This window comes from Bos indicus x Bos taurus, chromosome 13 (genome assembly GCF_003369695.1).
Source record: "Bos indicus x Bos taurus breed Angus x Brahman F1 hybrid chromosome 13, Bos_hybrid_MaternalHap_v2.0, whole genome shotgun sequence".
Lineage (NCBI taxonomy): Eukaryota > Metazoa > Chordata > Mammalia > Artiodactyla > Bovidae > Bos > Bos indicus x Bos taurus.
This window is the reverse complement of record NC_040088.1, coordinates 42,769,717-42,788,886: the sequence shown is the minus strand read 5'-3', so window position 1 is coordinate 42,788,886 and position 19,170 is coordinate 42,769,717. Positions and strand designations below refer to the sequence as shown.

Sequence of the window (19,170 nt, the reverse complement as noted above, 5' to 3'; positions counted from 1 at the left end):
GACAGTGCCATGAGAGACACCCCAAACTCCCTCTCTTCTCACACCTTCCAGTTTGTTAACCAGTGGTGGGGTGTGTCATCCAGGCTGTCTCCCTTGTTTGAATGTTGGGGGATTTGAGCTCCTTTAAGTAAAAAGACTGAACCCCAATAAAAGCTCAATTTTTAAGCTTAAATGTAGTTCCTTCAATCCAGGATTTTTGTTTTAATTGTAGTCTTCCTTAGTTTTCTTGAAGGGAAAGGCTACCCACTCCAGTATCCTGGCCTGGAGAATTCCATGGACTGTATAGTTCATGGGGTCGCAAAAAGTCGGACACAACTGAGCAACTTTCACTTAATTTTCTTACATGTTTTATTGTATTTTTATTATTTTTCAGTGGTTTCTACTTTATTACATTTTATTTTTTAATATAAGTTACTCCAGCTCCTATTGTGAAGGTAATGGATTAATACCAGAAGGAAGTGTACTTTAACGACTTTATAATTTTGGGGGCTAGGGGTGGGTACGAGCTGCATGGCTCATGGGATGTTAGTTTCCTGACCAGGGATCAAACTCGGGCCCTTGGTAGTGAAAGCACGGGGTCCTAACCACTGGACTGTCAGGGAATTCCCTCTAATTTTTATATAAACCAGCCTACTGGAACTTCACCTGTAAGAATGATTTCTTAGCATCACATAATTCCCAGTCCATGTTCAAATTTCCCGGTTGTCCCAAGGATGTCTTTATCAAACAGACATTTCGGGGGGAATGTCAGACATGGTCCCAGGCAGTGCTGGGCATGCGCGCCGATCTCAGAGCCACCACAGATTGAATCATGGACGTGTCACGTGTCGGTCAGTACACCCGTCTCTACAAGAAGCCACTTTGTTCTCCTGTCTGAAAAGACCCAGTTCATTTAAGCAGGTGCAGACCGTCTAGGGGCTGAACGTGGGCACTTTGTTAAGAGAACTGCTTTGCCTCAGAGGTTACGAGCAGACACACAGGTTACAGGTTAGGAAAACAACACACGCCTTTTGAGGAGGTGCTCATGCACCCTATAGCCACAATCTTAGGTGACTGCCAGGCTCAAACTGGTAGTAGAAGCATCCAAGGCTGAGGGCACCCAGGAGGCAGAGGTCAGGGATCACCCCGGCCAGCTCCAGGGAAAGGGCTGGACGGTGTGGGTTCCCCATTAGCCTTTTCAGGATAGTTAAGGAGTGGCCTCAGTGGTTCTCAGTTCAGTTCAGTTCAGTCTCTCAGTCATGTCCGACTCTTTGCGACCCCATGGCACGCCAGGCCTCCCTGTCCATCACCAACTCCCGGAGTTCACCCAGAGTCACGTCCATCGAGTCAGTGATGCCATCCAGCCATCTCGTGTTCTCAGTAGAGGTTTATTCTCCTCTGCAAGAAGGAAAAGTGCAGGGTCTGGCAGAAGGGCTTAAAGGTGGGTGGGCAGGCACTGTCATCTAGAATACCAGTTAACGCACGAGACTGGTTCCCAGCTCTCGCTGTCTCAGTGATCTGTCGCTGCCCAAGTGTTACAACAACACGAATCATCCAGAGCTTAGGGCCACTGTGGAGACTCTGCTCACACATGCCTCGTGGTCATTTCAAATGGTGCTGTTTGAGTGGCTTCGCTTTCTACTCACTCTGTGTCAGTATCACAGGAAACCACCTGTGATAGCAGGTTATCAGGGGAACTCCTTCGCTGTCATTCCCCGCCTTGCATTCTGTGAACAGCTCTTTCTCTGTTGACATTTGTTTAACATGTTAGGGCTTCTTCATCCACCGCAGCGGCCACACTCACTCTCCACGTTTGTGCTTGCTCCTCTCAGGTTTGAAAACCGGCAGCGGGACATTCAAGACAAAGACAACTCACAAAATCGCTTCGGAAGCGAGTTCTTCATCCAGCGAAGGGAGTCCTTTGTCAAGGTAAAGTCGTGGAGCCTTTCTGAATCGTGCCAGCAAGACGAGAAATGTCAGTCCACCCAGGGTGAAACTCTTGCTGCAAGTGATTTTGTTGGGTGACTTGATGGAACATTATGGTTTGGGTTTTGTTTATCTGAAGTGACAGTTGAAACTTTAGTCTACCTTTGAAAATATTTGCCCCAGAGCCAAGTATTGTTTTGCAGCTGTTGTTTCCTTGGTTTAAGACTCCATTGACACCTCAGTGAACCACAAATTAGCGTCTACAGCTGCTCGCAGTAGGGCTGCTTAGAAACCACACAATGGAGGGCGTCAGGAGAGGGCAGAGAGAGAACGCAGGGCCTTAAAAGAAATAAAGTGGCCTGTTTCTTCTTTCGGAGACAGCGGGTATATATACAAGCAATTGTTGGATATTTGTTTTTGTATTCCTCTTTTTTTACCAAGTATTTGGGCTGGACTATTATTTCCCTTTCTGATGTTTTCTTGCTTATTTTCAAACGTGAGAATTTATCTTTTCACATTTTTTAAACTGTAGTTTAAAACTGTAGTTTTTGGAGCAGTGATAAGCCAGTTGTGTGCTAGATTTGCAATCAACATAAAATACTGATTGTGCAGTGGCATTGAGTCACTGAGGAAGAGTTTATGGGTAGGAGTAGAAGCAGTTGTCTGATGACATACCTACCTTTTCGCTTTGAGCTAAATATCTTTTAAAACAACATACAGTTGCCTTTGCAACAACATTTTAAGGGGTTAAAAGATGTCCTATAGATGATTACGTTACATTTGAAAAATTACTTGCCCTAGTGAAATTTTAAAACAGAAACTTTACATTTCTGACATTCCATAAGATTAACTTTACTTGTTTAGAAATGTAGTATTTTTACAGTGAAAAAAAATCATTTTCATTTATGTTTTGAAAACTCTACAGTATTTTTAGGACCTGGAATATATTTAAATGAGGTTGATCTTCTGAAATTAAGTTCTTGATTTTAGAAACTTGATATGTTCAATTTTAGGGAATCACTCTTAATTTTTAGAAACTTATTTTTAATACCTGTGTTTTTATCTATGTTTTTGAAGGAAGTGAGAGATAATGAATTATGGGATAAGAAGAGTTTTAAAGTATATTTTTATGATTTTACTATAAATTCAAGTTCTAGGTCTCCTGAAAGAAATTTTAAAAGATAATAAATTCTACAGGCAGTTTTTAAGGATTAATGTAACCATTTGGCTTAATAATACATCCCTTTAGTTTTTAAAGATTGTTAGAAGTGTTTGTTTTAGAGGTCCTAAAAAAAAAACAATTCTTCTTAAATTTTTCTTATATATTCCCTACTTTGGGCAATGTTTAAACACATTCAGAAAGCAGTCAGATTCTGTAGAACATTTTCTCAGTCTGATCGTTTGACATTTCACAGCTCGCATCAGTATTTCATTATAAAATCAAACTTCTTTTCCCTTCAGTTTGAGGCAGGGGCCTTTTGTTATTACTGTCATTTCTGCATGGAATTTATTTCCTAAGTTACAAGTAATCACATCATCCTCTTTAAGGAGGAAAAAAAAAAAAGAGCCCTTCAAGAACCCTTGGTTCTCCACACTTGATAATAATCCAGTGATGAAAGTTCTGGGCTTGAAGTGTGTGGGTTTGGCTCACGGTTGGTCACGGTTGGTTCTTGTGCTGGGTTTGGTGTTCATATGCCTCCCCAGGCTCGCTCTTTGTGCCTGGACTCACTGAAATTTCTTAGAGGCTTACATTTAAGGACCCCACTTACTGCAGTCATTCCTCGTGCTTTATTGCTTTTACAAGTGGTCTCGAAACCCAGTACTCGAGAATAAACATAACAGCGCAGTGCTGCTGTAGCACTTTTAAAAATTCTTCTTTGCTCTATTTTGTCAGTGAGCTGATGAGCAACCTCAAAAAAAAAAAAAAAAAAAAAAAGACCTTGCTGGACCTTTAAAAAAAAAAATGGCTTCCTCTGATGTCCTAGAGACAATAATTATGATGTGCTAGTTAAGCCCAAACTACAGCTGAGGGATTTTACTTTAAAGCAGCGGCTTGGGCGCAAAAATGCATTTATAGCTCTTTGTCTGCACCTCATTATGTGTGGGCCTGATTCATTAAGTAATTGGTTTGCAGTTGTTTACATGAGTATTAAGGCCTTCCTTTCAGCCGCCTTTGAGAGATACATTGTGCAAATGTTGCCTGTGATGAATGCAGAATGAGGGCCAGAGGGTCCGTCCTATTGGCTAAACAGTGCGCTCTGTTGAAAAGCCAGAGAAAGGGATTGGGCGCTGCTTTGCATAGCAATGACTTTCTTAATAAGCGTTACAGATTAATACACACCAGCTATAAAAGATGCAAAGAGATACTCTTAGCACATTTATCCCTGCTCATTTCATTGTGATGGTGGTGGGGTCCCAGTGCTTTCATATTCCGTTTTCCCGAGCCTCGGCTTCAGTGCCTGAGCCGTAATAGAATCCGATGTTTATTGTATTATAAATCACGGGCAAGTAGGCAGATCGGCAACAGTTTATTATTAAAGATTCTTTCAGTGTAAATCTTTTCTCCCATTGTATTTGCTTGAGCAAAATCATTTTGTGGTTGAGTGGGGATGAAAGGCATAATGTACGAAGGAGTGAGTCCTAATAGGAAGCTGTTCTCCGAGTAAAGACCACTCGTCCCCTTTTGTTCAGGGGTGCATGCCGGAGCTTCCTCTCCTCCGCAAACATTGTCTCTCCCCACCTTCCCCAGGAAGCCGTTTCCACTCTCCCGGATCCATGTATTCAACCGAAGAGAGTATTTTAACCGCCTACCACGTTAACTGCAGGTTACTGCCTGGATCAAGATAACCTTTACCGAAAGAAAAGGAAGTGTGCTTGTAACATAATTGCCTGGGGAAAAGGTAGCAGAAGTCACCCGGCCGCCCCACCCTGGCAGGGCCCGCTGTGGGTGGCTTTCAGGGCCAGCCTTGCGGCCCCGGAAGCGGCCGGTGGAGGGCGCCAGGCAGCAGCCGTGCTCCAGTGGGGCCGTCCTGGCTCTGCTTGCCTGGCCCTGGGGCCACTTCCCCTGGGATGATCTGAAGATCTCAAGGAACCCGTAGTCCAGAATAATAAACACGAGGTTTTCCTGGATGGCCTTGAGGTTCTAGGGTAAAAGCCCCGTGTCTCTGGCTTAGCAAATCTACATTCTTCTTAAATTCTACCAAAGTAGCAGCTTCCTAAAGATTCCACATGTTTCTTGTCATAAGCCCGCCTACTTTACCCCCACCCCCACCCCGCCATGGCCTGAAAGAACAGTCTTTGCTTGATTGGCTGAAGGGAAGGAGTAAAGAAATTGACCCCTAAAAATGGCATCTGCTGCAGGGCCCCTGGTTGACCATCAGGGGGCGCTCAGACTTTGTCTAACTAAAGCTTTCCGCCTTCAGTAGACCTCGAAAATTTAAAATCAAGGATTCACAGTGGTTTGTTGGCACGCTGATTGCAAAATTTTTTTTGTTTCTGAATTGTCTTTTTGCCTTATATTTTTCCAGAAATATGTCTGGAGGAAAATTCTAGATGAAGACGCTATGTGAGACATTTTAATAACTGATTTTAGCCAGTGGTCAAGATCATTAGAAGTTACAGAATTCAGAGTCTAGAGACCACGTCTTCTCATAAGTCAGTTATTCTTTGCTGGCTTTTGATCAGACCCTAGAACTGCAAGGACTCTTCCCACGGGGGGCCCTTCCTCATCGTCCCCAGCACCAGAGGCCAAGTTCTTGGCAGGACCCTCGGAGTCTCACTGCCACACTTGATGGACGTGGCCTCAAAGCCACAGTAACTTGGGTATGTTTGTTAATGGGCTATACATACATTTTTCTTTCAAAAATATGATACTGACCATGAGGTTGAGAGTCAGTGTGTTACTAATATTAGAACCCCCCCAGCTCTGAGGAGCTCCTGGGGCCTGCACCATCCCCGCCCCACCCCGCCAAGCCTGGGCCTGCCTCCCAGGACCCTGTGCTCACCTGACAGCCCTGACACTCCTTCATAAGCACAGCTCGTCGCTGCTGTGACTTAATGAGCCGTAGAACTTCCCCGATGGCTCAGATGGTAAAGTGCATCGTGGGAGACCCAGGTTTGATCCCTGGGTTGGGAAGATCCCTTGGAGAAGGAAATGGCAACCCACTCCAGTACTCTTGCCTGGAGAATCCCGTGGACAAATCCATGGGGTCGCAAAGAGTCGGACACGACTGAGCAACTAACACACTGTAGGAACCCATGAGTTTTTCAGGTCTCCCTTCGTCTCTATTTGCTGGCCCCACAAACCTGAATCCTTACAGATGTCCTTGCCACCTCATTTTGTACCTATATTGACTCTGGTGACTCAGCTGGTAAAGAATCTGCCTGCAGTGTGGGAGACGTAGGTTCGATCCCTGGGTTGGGAAGATCCCCTGAGAAGGGAAAGTCTGCCCACTCCAGTATTCTGACCTGGAGAATTCCATGGACTGTATAGTCCACAGGGTCGCAGAGTCAGACAGGACTGAGCGACTTTCACTTTCATGTTAACTATGTAGACTATTTCTAGCAATATTATTAGCTTTTGTTCATATTAACGTGAACAGTCGACACTGTCAATTTCAGCTGTTTTCTCTAGTTACCCGTGTCAGCAGGATCACATCCTAGGTGCTCACGAGATGCTGTGCTTAGAATAAGACCTGCTGTTTAAGACCCTGGCCAACCTTAACTTCTTACATGTAGCAGGGCTGAGAACAAAAGTGATTTTGATGAGAGTTGTCCCAATCGTGTGTCCTAATCCCTTATCAACAGCAAGGGAATGTATAAATAACATGGGAAACTGAGATGGCTTGATGGACAGACAGAGGGAAGACGTGCGATGAAGCCTGAGTGGTGGAATGTTGACAGGTGGGCACACGGTGCTCCCTGTGCGGAAGGGGAGGTTCCACCCTGCCGGGACACTGTCCTGTTGGAATGCGACCGGTGGGGCGCGGCCACACCTTAGTCTAATCAGCTATCCTGGTGTTTGACCTGAAAGAGCTCTGTTTGGAAATAGGACCTCCAGTCCAATGGTGAACTTCTAGGGGAAAAAGAAGAACCCACAAACCCTGCCCTCTTGGACTGCAGGAGTCACCCATGGGGCCGGGGAGGGCGGACTCCCTGGTTTACTGCCTAGGCGTGAGGTGATGGCCCTGCTTCATGAAGGCCTCAGTGGACCCAGCCCTGGGCCTCTGTCTGGTTCTGGGTGCAGCCTGCAGGCTGAGAGAGCTTTTACATTTTTTAACAGTTGGGAAAAAATCCAGAGAAGAATAATGCTGCCTGACACCTGAAAGTTATATGAAATTCAGGTTTCAGCGTCTCTACATCAAGTTTGATCAGAACACAGCCACATCCACTAGTTCACATACTGCCCGTGGCTGTCTTCGTGCTGTAGCCAGAGTTGAGTAGTTAACAGAGACCACACACCTGCGCTGTTTACCCTCCACAGCTCACCTTTGCTGCCTCTGCCGCACAAACCGGAGGTGTGACATCCACACCATCGGGGAAGTTCAGGCCATCGGGGTCCAGATGCGTTACATCTGATGGAACACAGGGACCTAGCCCATGGCCTGTAACCTGAACTCTTGTATTCTTATGCTTTCAGAAGTGTTTTTGGTTTGGGTTTTTCTCTTACAGTACCTTACGGTAATAGGTGCACAAGATGGCTCTGTCTACACCCAGGAGATTTCTCACACCATCCCCACTGGCCTTGACTTAGCTTTAGATGTTAGATGTGACCCAGAGAAAGAAATATTGACCCTGCAAATCACATGTAATGAAAACCAACCTTGCATTGCAGTGTCACATCGACTTGCAGGGATGGCTTCCCAAAGGGAAAAATACTTGCTCCTAAGGGGTGAGATGGAGAAGGCAATGGCACCCCACTCCAGTACTCTTGCCTGGAAAATCCCATGGACAGAGGAGCCTGGTGGACTGCAGTCCGTGGGGTCACACAGAGTCGGTCACGACTAAGCAGCAGCAGCAGCAGGGGTGAGAATGGTGTCGGAAACACCCAGGAGCATCTTCCACCTTCCTTGGTGAACACGGATGTTTAGTTTTGAAATACGTTTCTGGGTAGACACTTGAACAACCTGATCTGAACTCAGATAAAAATAGAAACATGCAGATTAAATAATCTAACATCAAATGTTGATCAAGTAAGTGCCTTTAAGCAAGGCCCTGTGATTACTGAGGCTCACCTGTTCCTTCTGCATGTATTGCTGAGCACCTGCTAAGGGCGGGACACTGGGTACCAGGCACCGAAACAGGTACAGTGGATGTTCTCATGGAGCTGACAGCCTAAGGGCAGTCACATGTCAGTGTGTAACAGAAATGGCTGTGAAAGAGCAAATTTGATGAAGACTTGGGTATGGAGGATGGGGTGGAGGGGATGGGGAGGCTATAGCAGGAAGCCCAATGAAGTCTAGACATCAACCTTGGAGGTGCTGTTCAGGCTTCTTTTGCCAAAAGCAGTGGGAAGGCATTGAAGAATTTTCATTTTCAGCAGGGAGGCAGAGTAATCAGAGTTGTGTTTCAAAAGCTCACTCTTACTGCCAAGTGGAAAGTGGGCTGGAGGGAACAAGGTGGATGTGGTGTCACCAGTTAGGGGGCTGTTAAAAGGCAGGTAGAGATGCTACTTTGGCCGACCAGGTTGTAGCGGTGCCAGCAGATAGGGGACTAGTGAGGATTTGGGAAGTGCAGGGAGGTAAGCTTGGTAGGACCTAATGACTGATTGGGTGTGGGAGAACAGAGGAGTTGCGAAGGGTTGGGAGGGAATCAAGGCTTGGGGTGCCATTGGCCAAGACAGGAAAAGGGCCCAGGTTTGGTGAAGAAGCATGAGTTTGGTTGTGGGTGGACATGCTGGCTGGCATGCTGGCCATGAGATGCTTCAGAGGCAGCCAAGTTGAGCCAGCCAGTGAGCTCTGGACATGCGTGTGGAGCTCAGAGCAGGGGCCACGTGGTAAGGACCTGGCGTGTGCTTACCTGCCTCTGTGCCCTTGTCTTGCCCTGGCCTGGAAATCCCTTCCAGCTGCCACAGTAGAGTCCAGGGGGTGCCTTGCTTCCCTGGGATCTTGCAGCCACACTACCACCTACCCCATCATCCACCTGTTCTCTCAGTCCTCCCTGTAGTGCTCCTGCCAGCCCCCTGCCAGCCAGGTGGCTCTAATTATTTGAATATCAACTGGCAAATTAGTCTCTCTCTGCATCTTTATAGCATTGTTATATGCTATAACATATAGCATATAACTGGGGCAGGCTGACCCCTGCCCCAGAGTGAGCCCCGTGTCCTCGTGAAGTGGGAGCTGGATAAATAGTAGACACAACCCGCAACAATATTTTTTTTGGATCTGTCTTCTAAAGGAAATAAAAGCAAAAATAAATGGAACCTAAAAAAAAAATTAATGGGACCTAATTAGACTTAAAAACTTTTGCACAGAAGAGGAAACCATTGACAAACCAAAAGACAGCCTACATACAGACCAGGTGGAAATATTTGCTAATGATATGACTGATAAGGGGTTAATATCGAAAATAAAGAGCTCATACAACTAAATAAAAAAAAAACCCCTATTAAAAAATGGGCAGAAGACCCAAATAGACATTTTTTTTTTCAGGGACATGGAGATGACCAACAAGAACACAGAAAGATGCTTCAAATTGCTAATTGTTAGAGAAATGCAGATCAAAACCACAATGAGGTCAGAATGGCCATCCTTATAAAAGACCACAAATAACAAATGTTTGTGAGACTGTAGAAAAGAAGTAACACTTCATACATTGGTGGGAATGTAAATTGGTGCAGCCACCGTAGAAAACAGTATGGAAGGAGGTTTCTCAAAAAAACTAAAAATAGAGCTATCATGCTGCTGCTGCTAAGTCACTTCAGTCGTGTCCCACTCTGTGTGACCCCATAGATGGCAGCCCACCAGGCTCCCCCGTCCCTGGGATTCTCCAGGCAAGAACACTAGAGTGGGTTGCCATTTCCTTCTCCAATGCATGAAAGTAAAAAGTGAAAGTGAAGTCTCTCAGTTATGTCCGACCCTCAGCCACCCCATGGACTGCAGCCTACCAGGCTCCTCCGTCCATGGGATTCTCCAGGCAAGAACACTATCATATAACCATATGATAACTATCATATATAATATAAAGAGCTATCATATAACTCAGCAATTCCACTCTTGGGTATATATCTGAAAGAAATGAAAATACTATTTGAAATGATACATGCACCCTGATGTTGCCAAGATATGGAAGCAACCTAGGGGCCCACCAGCAGATGAGTGGATAAAGAAGATGTGGTCCATGTGTACAGCGAAACCCTGCTCAGCCACAAAAGGATGAAATTTTGTCATTTACATCAACACGGGTGGACTTGAAGGATTTTACACTAAGAGAAGTAAGTCAAAGAAAGAAAGACAAATGTTGTATGATATCCCTTAATGTAGAATCTAAAAAAAAATACAATAAACCAGTGCTTGTAATAAAAAAACAGGCTCATAGACACAGAGAACCCTATCAAGGACGTCCTGTGTAGCACAGGGAGCTCTACTCGATAATCTGCTAACGACCTATGTGGGAAAAGAATCTAAAAGAGGGTGGTTAGGAACTTCCCTGGTGGTCCAGTAGGTAAGACTTTGTGCTTCCAGTGCCAGGGGCCCAGGTTTAATCCCTGGCCAGGGAACTAGATCCCACCTACCTCAACTAAGAGTCCACGTGCCGCAACTAAGAACTCGCATACCACAGCGAAGATTGGAGATCTCACGTGCTGCCAGTAAGACCCAGCACAGCCAAAAAATAAATATTTTTAAATAAATAAAAAGAGTAGAGGTATGTGTATAACTGATTCACTTTGCTATACAACAGAAACTGGTACAACATTCTAAATCAACTATACTCCAATAAAAAATTTTCAAGATACAATGAACAAACTAGTGGTTACCAGTAGGGTGTGCTAGGGGAGGAGATTAAGAGGTACGGGTTTTATTGTACAACACGGAATATAACCAACATTTTATAATAACTATAAATGAATATAACCTTTCAAAATTGTGAATCACTGTGTTGTATACATGTAACATATAATACTATACATCGGCTATATCTCAAAACAAAGAAACAGGTACCAAGTTTAAAGGGAACATTGACAGATGTTGAGCCTAGAAAATTATGCCTTCATGGAGCTTCTTTTCTGGAAAAAAAAAATGTAAATTATGGCAGCTGTGGCAGAAGGCAGATTTTCAAGTCCTAGGTTAGCCCAAAGGAACAGAGGTGAGTCCCCAGGGTTTCTGGAGTCACTGCTGCACAATGGTCCTCGCCCTTTCTCAGCCCTCTTCCCAGCTAAAGGCCAGAATCTGCCTTCATGGAATAATCTCCAAATGTAAACTCGAGTGAAAACTTCAACAGAAACATGAGAAAAACATCGGAATGTCAAGCCATACACAAGCAACTATTTCTTTTTTAATATCCCCTTGACCGTTTACTAGACAGAGTGCCTGATGAACTATGGACTGAGGTTCGTGACATTGTACAGGAGACAAGGATCAAGACCATCCCCATGGAAAAGAAATGCAAAAAAGCAAAATGGCTGTCTGGGGAGGCCTTACAAATAGCTGTGAAAAGAAGAGAAGCAAAAAGCAAAGGAGAAAAGGAAAGATATAAACATCTGAATGCAGAGTTCCAAAGAATAGCAAGAAGAGATAAGAAAGCCTTCTTCAGCGATCAATGCAAAGAAATAGAGGAAAACAACAGAATGGGAAAGACTAGGGATCTCTTCAAGAAAATCAGAGATACCAAGGGAATATTTCATGCAAAGATGGGCTCAATAAAGGACAGAAATGGTATGGACCTAACAGAAGCAGAAGATATTAAGAAGAGGTGGCAAGAATACACAGAAGAACTGTACAAAAAAGATCTACACAACGCAGATAATCATGATGGTGTGATCATTCACCTAGAGCCAGACATCCTGGAATGTGAAGTCAAGTGGGCCTTAGAAAGCATCACTATGAACAAAGCTAGTGGAGGTGATAGAATTCCAGTTGAGCTATTTCAAATCCTAAAAGATGATGCTGTGAAAGTGCTGCATTCAATATGCCAGCAAATTTGGAAAACTCAGCAGTGGCCACAGGACTGGAAAAGGTCAGTTTTCCTCCCAATCCCAAAGAAAGGCAATGCCAAAGAATGTTCAAACTACTGCACAATTGCATTCATTTCACACGCTAGTAAAGTAATGCTCAAAATTCTCCAAGCCAGGCTTCAGCCGTACGTGAACCGTGAACTTCCAGATGTTCAAGCTGGTTTTAGAAAAGGCAGAGGAACCAGAGATCAAATTACCAACATCCGCTGGAGCACCAAAAAAGCAAGAGAGTTCCAGAAAAACATCTATTTCTGCTTTATTGACTATGCCAAAGCCTTTGACTGTGTGGATCACAATAAACTGTGGAAAATTCTGAAAGAGATGGGAATACCAGACCATCTGATCTGCCTCTTGAGAAACCTATATGCAGGTCAGGAAGCAACAGTTAGAACTAGACATGGAACAACAGACTGGTTCCAAATAGGAAAAGGAGTACATCAGGGCTGTATATTGTCACCCTGCTTATTTAACTTCTATGCAGAGTACATCATGTGAAACGCTGGGCTGGAAGAAGCACAAGCTGGAATCAAGATTGCCGGGAGAAATATCAATAACCTCAGATATGCAGATGACACCACCCTTATGGCAGAAAGTGAAGAGGAATTAAAAAGCCTCTTGATGAAGGTGAAAGAGGAGAGTGAAAAAGTTGGCTTAAAACAACATTCAGAAAACGAAGATCATGGCATCTGGTCCCATCACTTCATGGGAAATAGATGGGGAAACAGTGGAAACAGTGTCAGACTTTATTTTTTTGGGGCTCCAAAATCACTGCAGATGGTGATTGCAGCCATGAAATTAAAAGACGCTTACTCCTTGGAAGAAAAGTTATGCCCAACCTAGATAGCATATTCAAAAGCAGAGACATTGCTTTGCCAACAAAGGTTCGTCTAGTCAAGGCTATGGTTTTTCCAGTGGTCATGTATGGATGTGAGAGTTGGACTGTGAAGAAGGCTGAGTGCTGAAGAATCGATGCTTTTGAACTGTGGTGTTGGCAAAGACTCTTGAGGGTCCCTTGGACTGCAAGGAGATCCAACCAGTCCATTCTGAAGGAGATCAGCCCTGGGATTTCTTTGGAAGGAATGATGCTAAAGCTGAAACTCCAGTACTTTGGCCACCTCACGCAAAGAGTTGACTCATTGGAAAAGACTCTGATGCTGGGAGGGATTGGGGGCAGGAGAAGAAGGGGACGACAGAGGATGAGATGGCTGGATGGGATCACTGACTCGGTGAACATGAGTCTGAGTGAACTCCGGGAGTTGGTGATGGACAGGGAGGCCTGGCATGCTGTGATTTTGGGGGTCGCAAAGAGTTTGACACGACTGAGCGACTGAACTGAACTGACCATTTACTACAAACCTTAAAGAATTTAAGTGTAATTAAAAGCTTGGATGGTGCTCCCAGAGATGACTCTCACATGCATGACAGTTGGGATGGAGAAGGTGATGGAGGTGGGCACCACCTCTTACAGAGCCACCTGCTCGGGCCAACGGCTTCAGTAAGCATGTCAGCCAGCGTCAGATGCATCCTTGGACCCTCACATTTTCGTGTATGTGACACATGGAAACCTGAACACAGGTGACAGGACACTTGAGTTTTCTCCACCCAGAGTCAGTGTCCTTAATTAAGCACACAGAGTTTATTGTGAACTCCTTGTTAAATGGTTGAGTGTTAGTATCACGGGCTTGATGGAGGTAAGTTTTGTAACCTCTTGGCTTACTTCTCGCTGCTCCCGGGTCATCTACTTCCAGCTGGGCTGGCAGTGATGAGTTGTGCCTGCTTGTGTGCCCCTGGGCCTGCCTCCTGCCTTCCCAGCGAGCGGGAGACCAAGGCTCCTGGGACCCTTCCACCAGAGAGCATCAATCAGTAGGTGCCTCTGGGCCAAGGGGACCCTGACATTTGCTTTCTGCTTTTAAAACTTGGGGAGTAAACATAAACTTCTTGGCCTCTCAGTGAGTAACAAGTGCCTCTTTCCTCACTTACCCATGTAAAACTATTAGTCTTTTTTTCAAAATTTAGGTTCTATTTCTTTATTTTACAGGCATGAAAATGAAGGGAAGCTAACTACCAATTTAAAGTCTAAAGGTAAGAGAAACAGTTGGAGACCAGACTGTCATTTTGTGTTTTAACAAAAAGGGTGGTTTGTGATGTGTGGTGTCATCTGCACCTTTAAGGGAGATATGAGGGGGTGGAGAGCCTGCCTGTGCTCACGGCCCGAAAGTCTCCCTGGAAAGACCCGTGGCCTCTACAGAGAACAGGAGGCTTCTCCCTGGGAAGGACCCGGAGGCTTCTCCCGTGGCCAGGGACCACACAGTTTTAACTTGCAGGTGTGAGTTTGCCAGGGATCCTGGCCTGTGTTCTAGGCACGTCTGCTCACGTACACCACATGGGGTCCCCAGGAAGCCCTTTGTGGGCTGGGTTGGTGAAGTCGAGCTAATCAGACTGTAGAGATGCTGAGCTGCTCTCTGGTTTTCTCTTTCAGCCTTCTGGAGCGAGTCTGATGAGAGTAACTCAGACATCGAAGCTGCTCTACGTCCCAGGACACCATAACACATCCACCAATGATTTTGGTGATTTTTATGACTTATAAGCTGCAATATCTGTTAGAAATAAAGTTTCCAAACAAGCTAAGTCCCTGTGTTCAGATGTAATGTCCAAAATCATTGTGCCCTTTTAAGTTTTCTAGTTGTTTAACATGAGAAGTTGGTCCCTAACAATCTTAGGGACCATATTGTTATTCCAGTGGAATTTCATGATGTAAATATAAAGTGGCATATTTGTTTTGAAGCGTTATCAAAAAGCACAGTGATGAATACAGTGCCCATCAAAACCCAGTTGGTTTCTTTGTAGAAGTTGACAGGCTAATTCTAAAATTCATAACAAAATTCAGGGGACCCAAAATAACCAAGTCAGTCTTGAAAAAGTTGGAGGACTCGCACTTTGCAGTTTTGAAACTTACTTAAATGCTGCAGTAAGTGAAGATAGGGTAAGTAAAGATGGTGTAGTAGCTCAGATGGTAAAGCATCTGCCTGCAATGCAGGAGATCTGGGATGGATCCCTTGGTCAGGGAAATCCCCTGGAGAAGGGAATGGCAACCCACTCCAGTATTCTTGCCTGGAGAATTCCATGGACAGAGGAGCCTAGTGGGCTACAGTCCTTGGGGGCAGGCTACAGTCCCAGAGTCAGACATGACTGAGCAACTTAACACGCAGACAGTTAAGACCGTGTGGTACTGCGAGAAATACTGATTCACATATAATCCGGAATTGATGATCCAGTCATAAACTGTCAAATTTATGATCAGTTGATTTTCAGTAATGTTGCCAAGACCATTCAGTGGGGAACGAACTGGTATTTTCAACAAATGATGCTGAGACAACTGGACAGTCTAATGTGAAGAGATGAAGTTGGATCTCTACCTCACACTGTGTACAAACAGTAACCCAAAATGGGTCAAAGACCCAATGTAAGAGCTGAACTATCAAATTCTGAAGAGGAAACATGGGTAAAAACCCTTGTGACTTGAATTAGTCAAGATAACAAAAGCACTAACAACAGAAAAACACAGTCAAGATCATAAAGACGAACATAGAAACGGTCACAGGCCAGAGGAGACAAAGGAGATATGACATCTCAGTGAAATGTGGGACCCTGGATTGGATCCTTGAACAAAAAGAGTGGACATTAATGGAAAATTTGGTGAAATCCAAATCAAGTCTGGAGTTTAGTTGATAAAATAGGGATTCCCTGGTGGCTCAATCAGTAAAGAGTCTGCCTGCAATGCAGGAGACCCAGGTTTGATCTCTGGGTTGGGAAGATCCCCTGGAGAAGGACATGGCAACCCACTCCAGTATTTTTGCCTGGAAAATCCCATGGAAGGAGAAGTCTGGCAGGCTACAGTCCATGGTGTCGCAGAGTCGGACACGACTGAGCAACTTCACAGCACAGCTTAGCTGATAGTGATGCCTGGTGTTGGTTTCTTAGTTCTGACAAACGCACCACAGAAATGTGAAATTAGGGGCTTCCAGGGTGGTCCAGTGGCTAGGAATCCAAGCCCCCCAAACGGAGTCCAGGTTCCATCCATGGTCGGAAAACTAGCCCACATGCCACAACTAAGACCCAGGGCAGCCAAATAAATAAATAACGAATATTTTTTAAAATGTGGGATTAGAGGAATGTACCACTAGAGGAAACTGAACCTGAGTGAAAGGTACATAAGAACTCTGTGATCTTTGCAGCTTCTCTAAAAATCTAAACTTAGTCCACATACACACAAGTCCAGTGGTCAGCATTATTGACGTTTGGGTAATTGCTTCTAGAGTTTTTCTATGCATATAAAACCCTTTAAAAACTCTTGTAAACACTTTTAATTTTAATTCTAGATTTTACCAAGTTTAAACAGCTTGCTTATACCCACTAAAAAAATAAAACAAGCCCTTCAGCCAGGATGCTTCCTAGATATTGTCAGGCGTGCTGATGGAACATACAGAGTCCTGCCTCTGCATAGCTTCTACTAGAGGCCACACATGTGAGCACTGATGCTGGTCCCGAGCAAAGCCTCGGGTGGTGCTGGACTTCAACATGAGTGTATCTTACATTCAGTAGTGGTAGGGAAGGCCTGGGGCCCAATGCCATTACCAGGCAGAATTTTCCATCGAAAATTAATGCATTTTATTTTCAGTTACTTTGTATTTATCTCCAGTGACCCTGGTTTAAAAAGAAGTGGTATAAATTTCCCTTTTCAAATACTCTTTAGGGGAAAGAAGATAACTGACTTTTGAAAATATACGAAGAGGGGGCGCTCTGCTCACCAACAACTTGCTAACCTATTTTGGGGTCTCTGCCGGGGTTAAGCTCCCAGGGAGGCCGTGCACTGGGCCCACAGCTTGTCTTGTTTCCCAGGTAAGAGCAGAATCACAGCCTAAGTTAACAACCTGTGTTTTCTTTTGCTCTCTAACAACTGCCGCACTCAGAAGACTGGCCCCAGGCGTTGGCGTTCTTCCCCCCTACATCAGCCCGAGCTCTGACACTGGCTGCAGGTCCTACAACTCTGTTCCATTCTGGTAGTATCTGGAGTTAGTGCAGACCCCAGTTTCCTGGCTCAGTCCCACAAGGCTAACCCCTACTTCAGACGCCAATCAGAGGTTGTAGGGCCCCAGATTTCCAAAATATCCATCTGATTGCTCTGTAAATTGAGGTCCCCACAACTTGAGTCTGATAATCTGTCAGAATGGCTCACAAGACCCAGTGTAACCCTTTCTTACATTTAGCAGTTTATCATGAAATATGATCAAGTACAGCGGAGACCATCCAGGTGCAAAGATGTGCAGGGTGGGATCCGGGGAAAGGGCACGGAGCTCCCACGTCCCCACTGGGTGCAGTCCCCTCCCGGCACCGCCACGTGCTGAGCAACCCAGAAGCGCTGTGAATCTTCGGTGATTTTACGGCAGCCTCATCATGTAGGCATGATTGATTATTAACTCCACTTCCAACAACCTGATTGTCCATTGACAGATGAACGGGTGAAGAAGATGTGGTACATATATACAATAGAATACCACTCAGCCATAAAAAAGAACGAAGTAGAGTCATTTGCATCAACATGGATGGACCTAGAGATTATCATACTAAGTGAAGTAAGAGAAAGACAAATACCATATCACTTTCATGTGGAATCTAAAATATGATACAAATGAACCTGCCTATGAAACAGACTCACAGACATAGAGAAGAGACTTGTGGTTGCCAAGGGGGAGGGGATTGGGAGAGGCATGGAGTGGGAGGCTGGGATTAGCAGATGCAAACTATTACACAGAGAATGGATAAGCAACAAGGTCTGCTGTAGAGCACAGGGAGCTATAGTCAATATCCCGTGATAAACCATAATGGAAAAGGATACAAAAAAGAATGTATGTATGTATAACTGAATAATTTTGCTGTACAGGAGAAATAAACACAACATTGTAAATCAGTTATACTTCAATTAAAAAAACAACACACCTCTAGCCCCTCTTCACTCTGCAAAGAGGGGGAGCCTGGAGCTGATAGTTTCAAGCTTCTAATCATGGCTTTGTGTTTTCAGTGTCCAGCTCCCTCTCCTGCAGCACTCCAGGAACCCCCACCCCCACCCCAGAGCCACCTCATTAGGAAAAAAAAAAACCACTTCTTTGCCCAAGGAATTCCAGGGGTTTTAGGAGCTCTGTGTCAGAAACCAGGGGCAGAGATCAATACATATTTCACAATCTCTTATTTCACCCTAGTCAAAGAAACAAACTTTGTGAGCTTGGTTAATATGATGAAATCAATCCTGGGAACCCACAGTGTTGAGAATTCAACTCTAGATCTGGGGTGACCACCCTCCCAGCTCTACCAAGTGAAGTTCGGATACAGCTTGATCAAGCTGCGTATCCTGACACTTCCTGTGTGTCAGACTCTGGGGGACTAGTCTTTGGGAGCACAGGGCTGGATCTGATATAGTCACTGACCTCGGGCGCCCTCACTCCAACAAGGGTGAAAAAGCCTGAAGCTCAGCACATTGTGTACAGCCCCTTTGGTAGATCCTTTGTCCCTGAAGCTCTGAGCAGCGAAAACACTATTCCTCCTGCGGCTGAGTTGGGGAACTTTCACGTGGGAGGTGACATTAGCACAGGACAGGCGGGGCCTGGAGGAGCAAGAACACTCCAGGCAGAGAAATGACCCCAGCAAGGCCCAGAGGCATAAGAGAACTGGTGCAAATGAAACGGTCCTCACGTGAAACCAGTGCAGGACGTGTGTGGCAAGGATGAGGGCTGGAGGGGCGCCCGAGAGGAAGAGGGGCTACAGACTGTGGGAGCAAGGGGGGAGGCTACAAAGTGTGGGTGATTGATGCCAAGGTTGTCTCCAAAGAAGATCCAGACGCTGGAGAAGAGCATTAAAACCAGTGAGAGTTTTGAGATAAAAGCAATTTCAACAATTAACAGTATAGGGACTTTCCTGGTGATCCACTGGTAAAGAATCTGCCTTGCAATACAAGGGACATGGGTTCGATTACTGGTCAGGGAACTACGATCCCACAAGCTGCAGAGCAACTGAACCCATGTGCCACAATGAAAGATTCT

General features: G+C 45.0%; 1 protein-coding gene across 3 annotated transcripts in view; it reads left to right on the top strand.

Moving 5' to 3' along the window:
- The window catches only part of KIZ (kizuna centrosomal protein), a 93,754-nt gene extending 79,050 nt beyond the window's left edge, over window positions 1–14,704 (top strand). For all 3 annotated transcript variants that reach the window (XM_027559586.1, XM_027559587.1, XM_027559585.1), the window contains 3 exons: window positions 1,812–1,908; window positions 14,115–14,158; window positions 14,556–14,704. In XM_027559586.1, coding sequence (XP_027415387.1) covers window positions 1,812–1,908; window positions 14,115–14,158; window positions 14,556–14,623 — 209 coding nt within the window. In that variant the 3' untranslated portion in view covers window positions 14,624–14,704. The remainder of the gene's footprint in view (window positions 1–1,811; window positions 1,909–14,114; window positions 14,159–14,555) is intronic.
- Window positions 14,705–19,170: the final 4,466 nt, after the last annotated feature.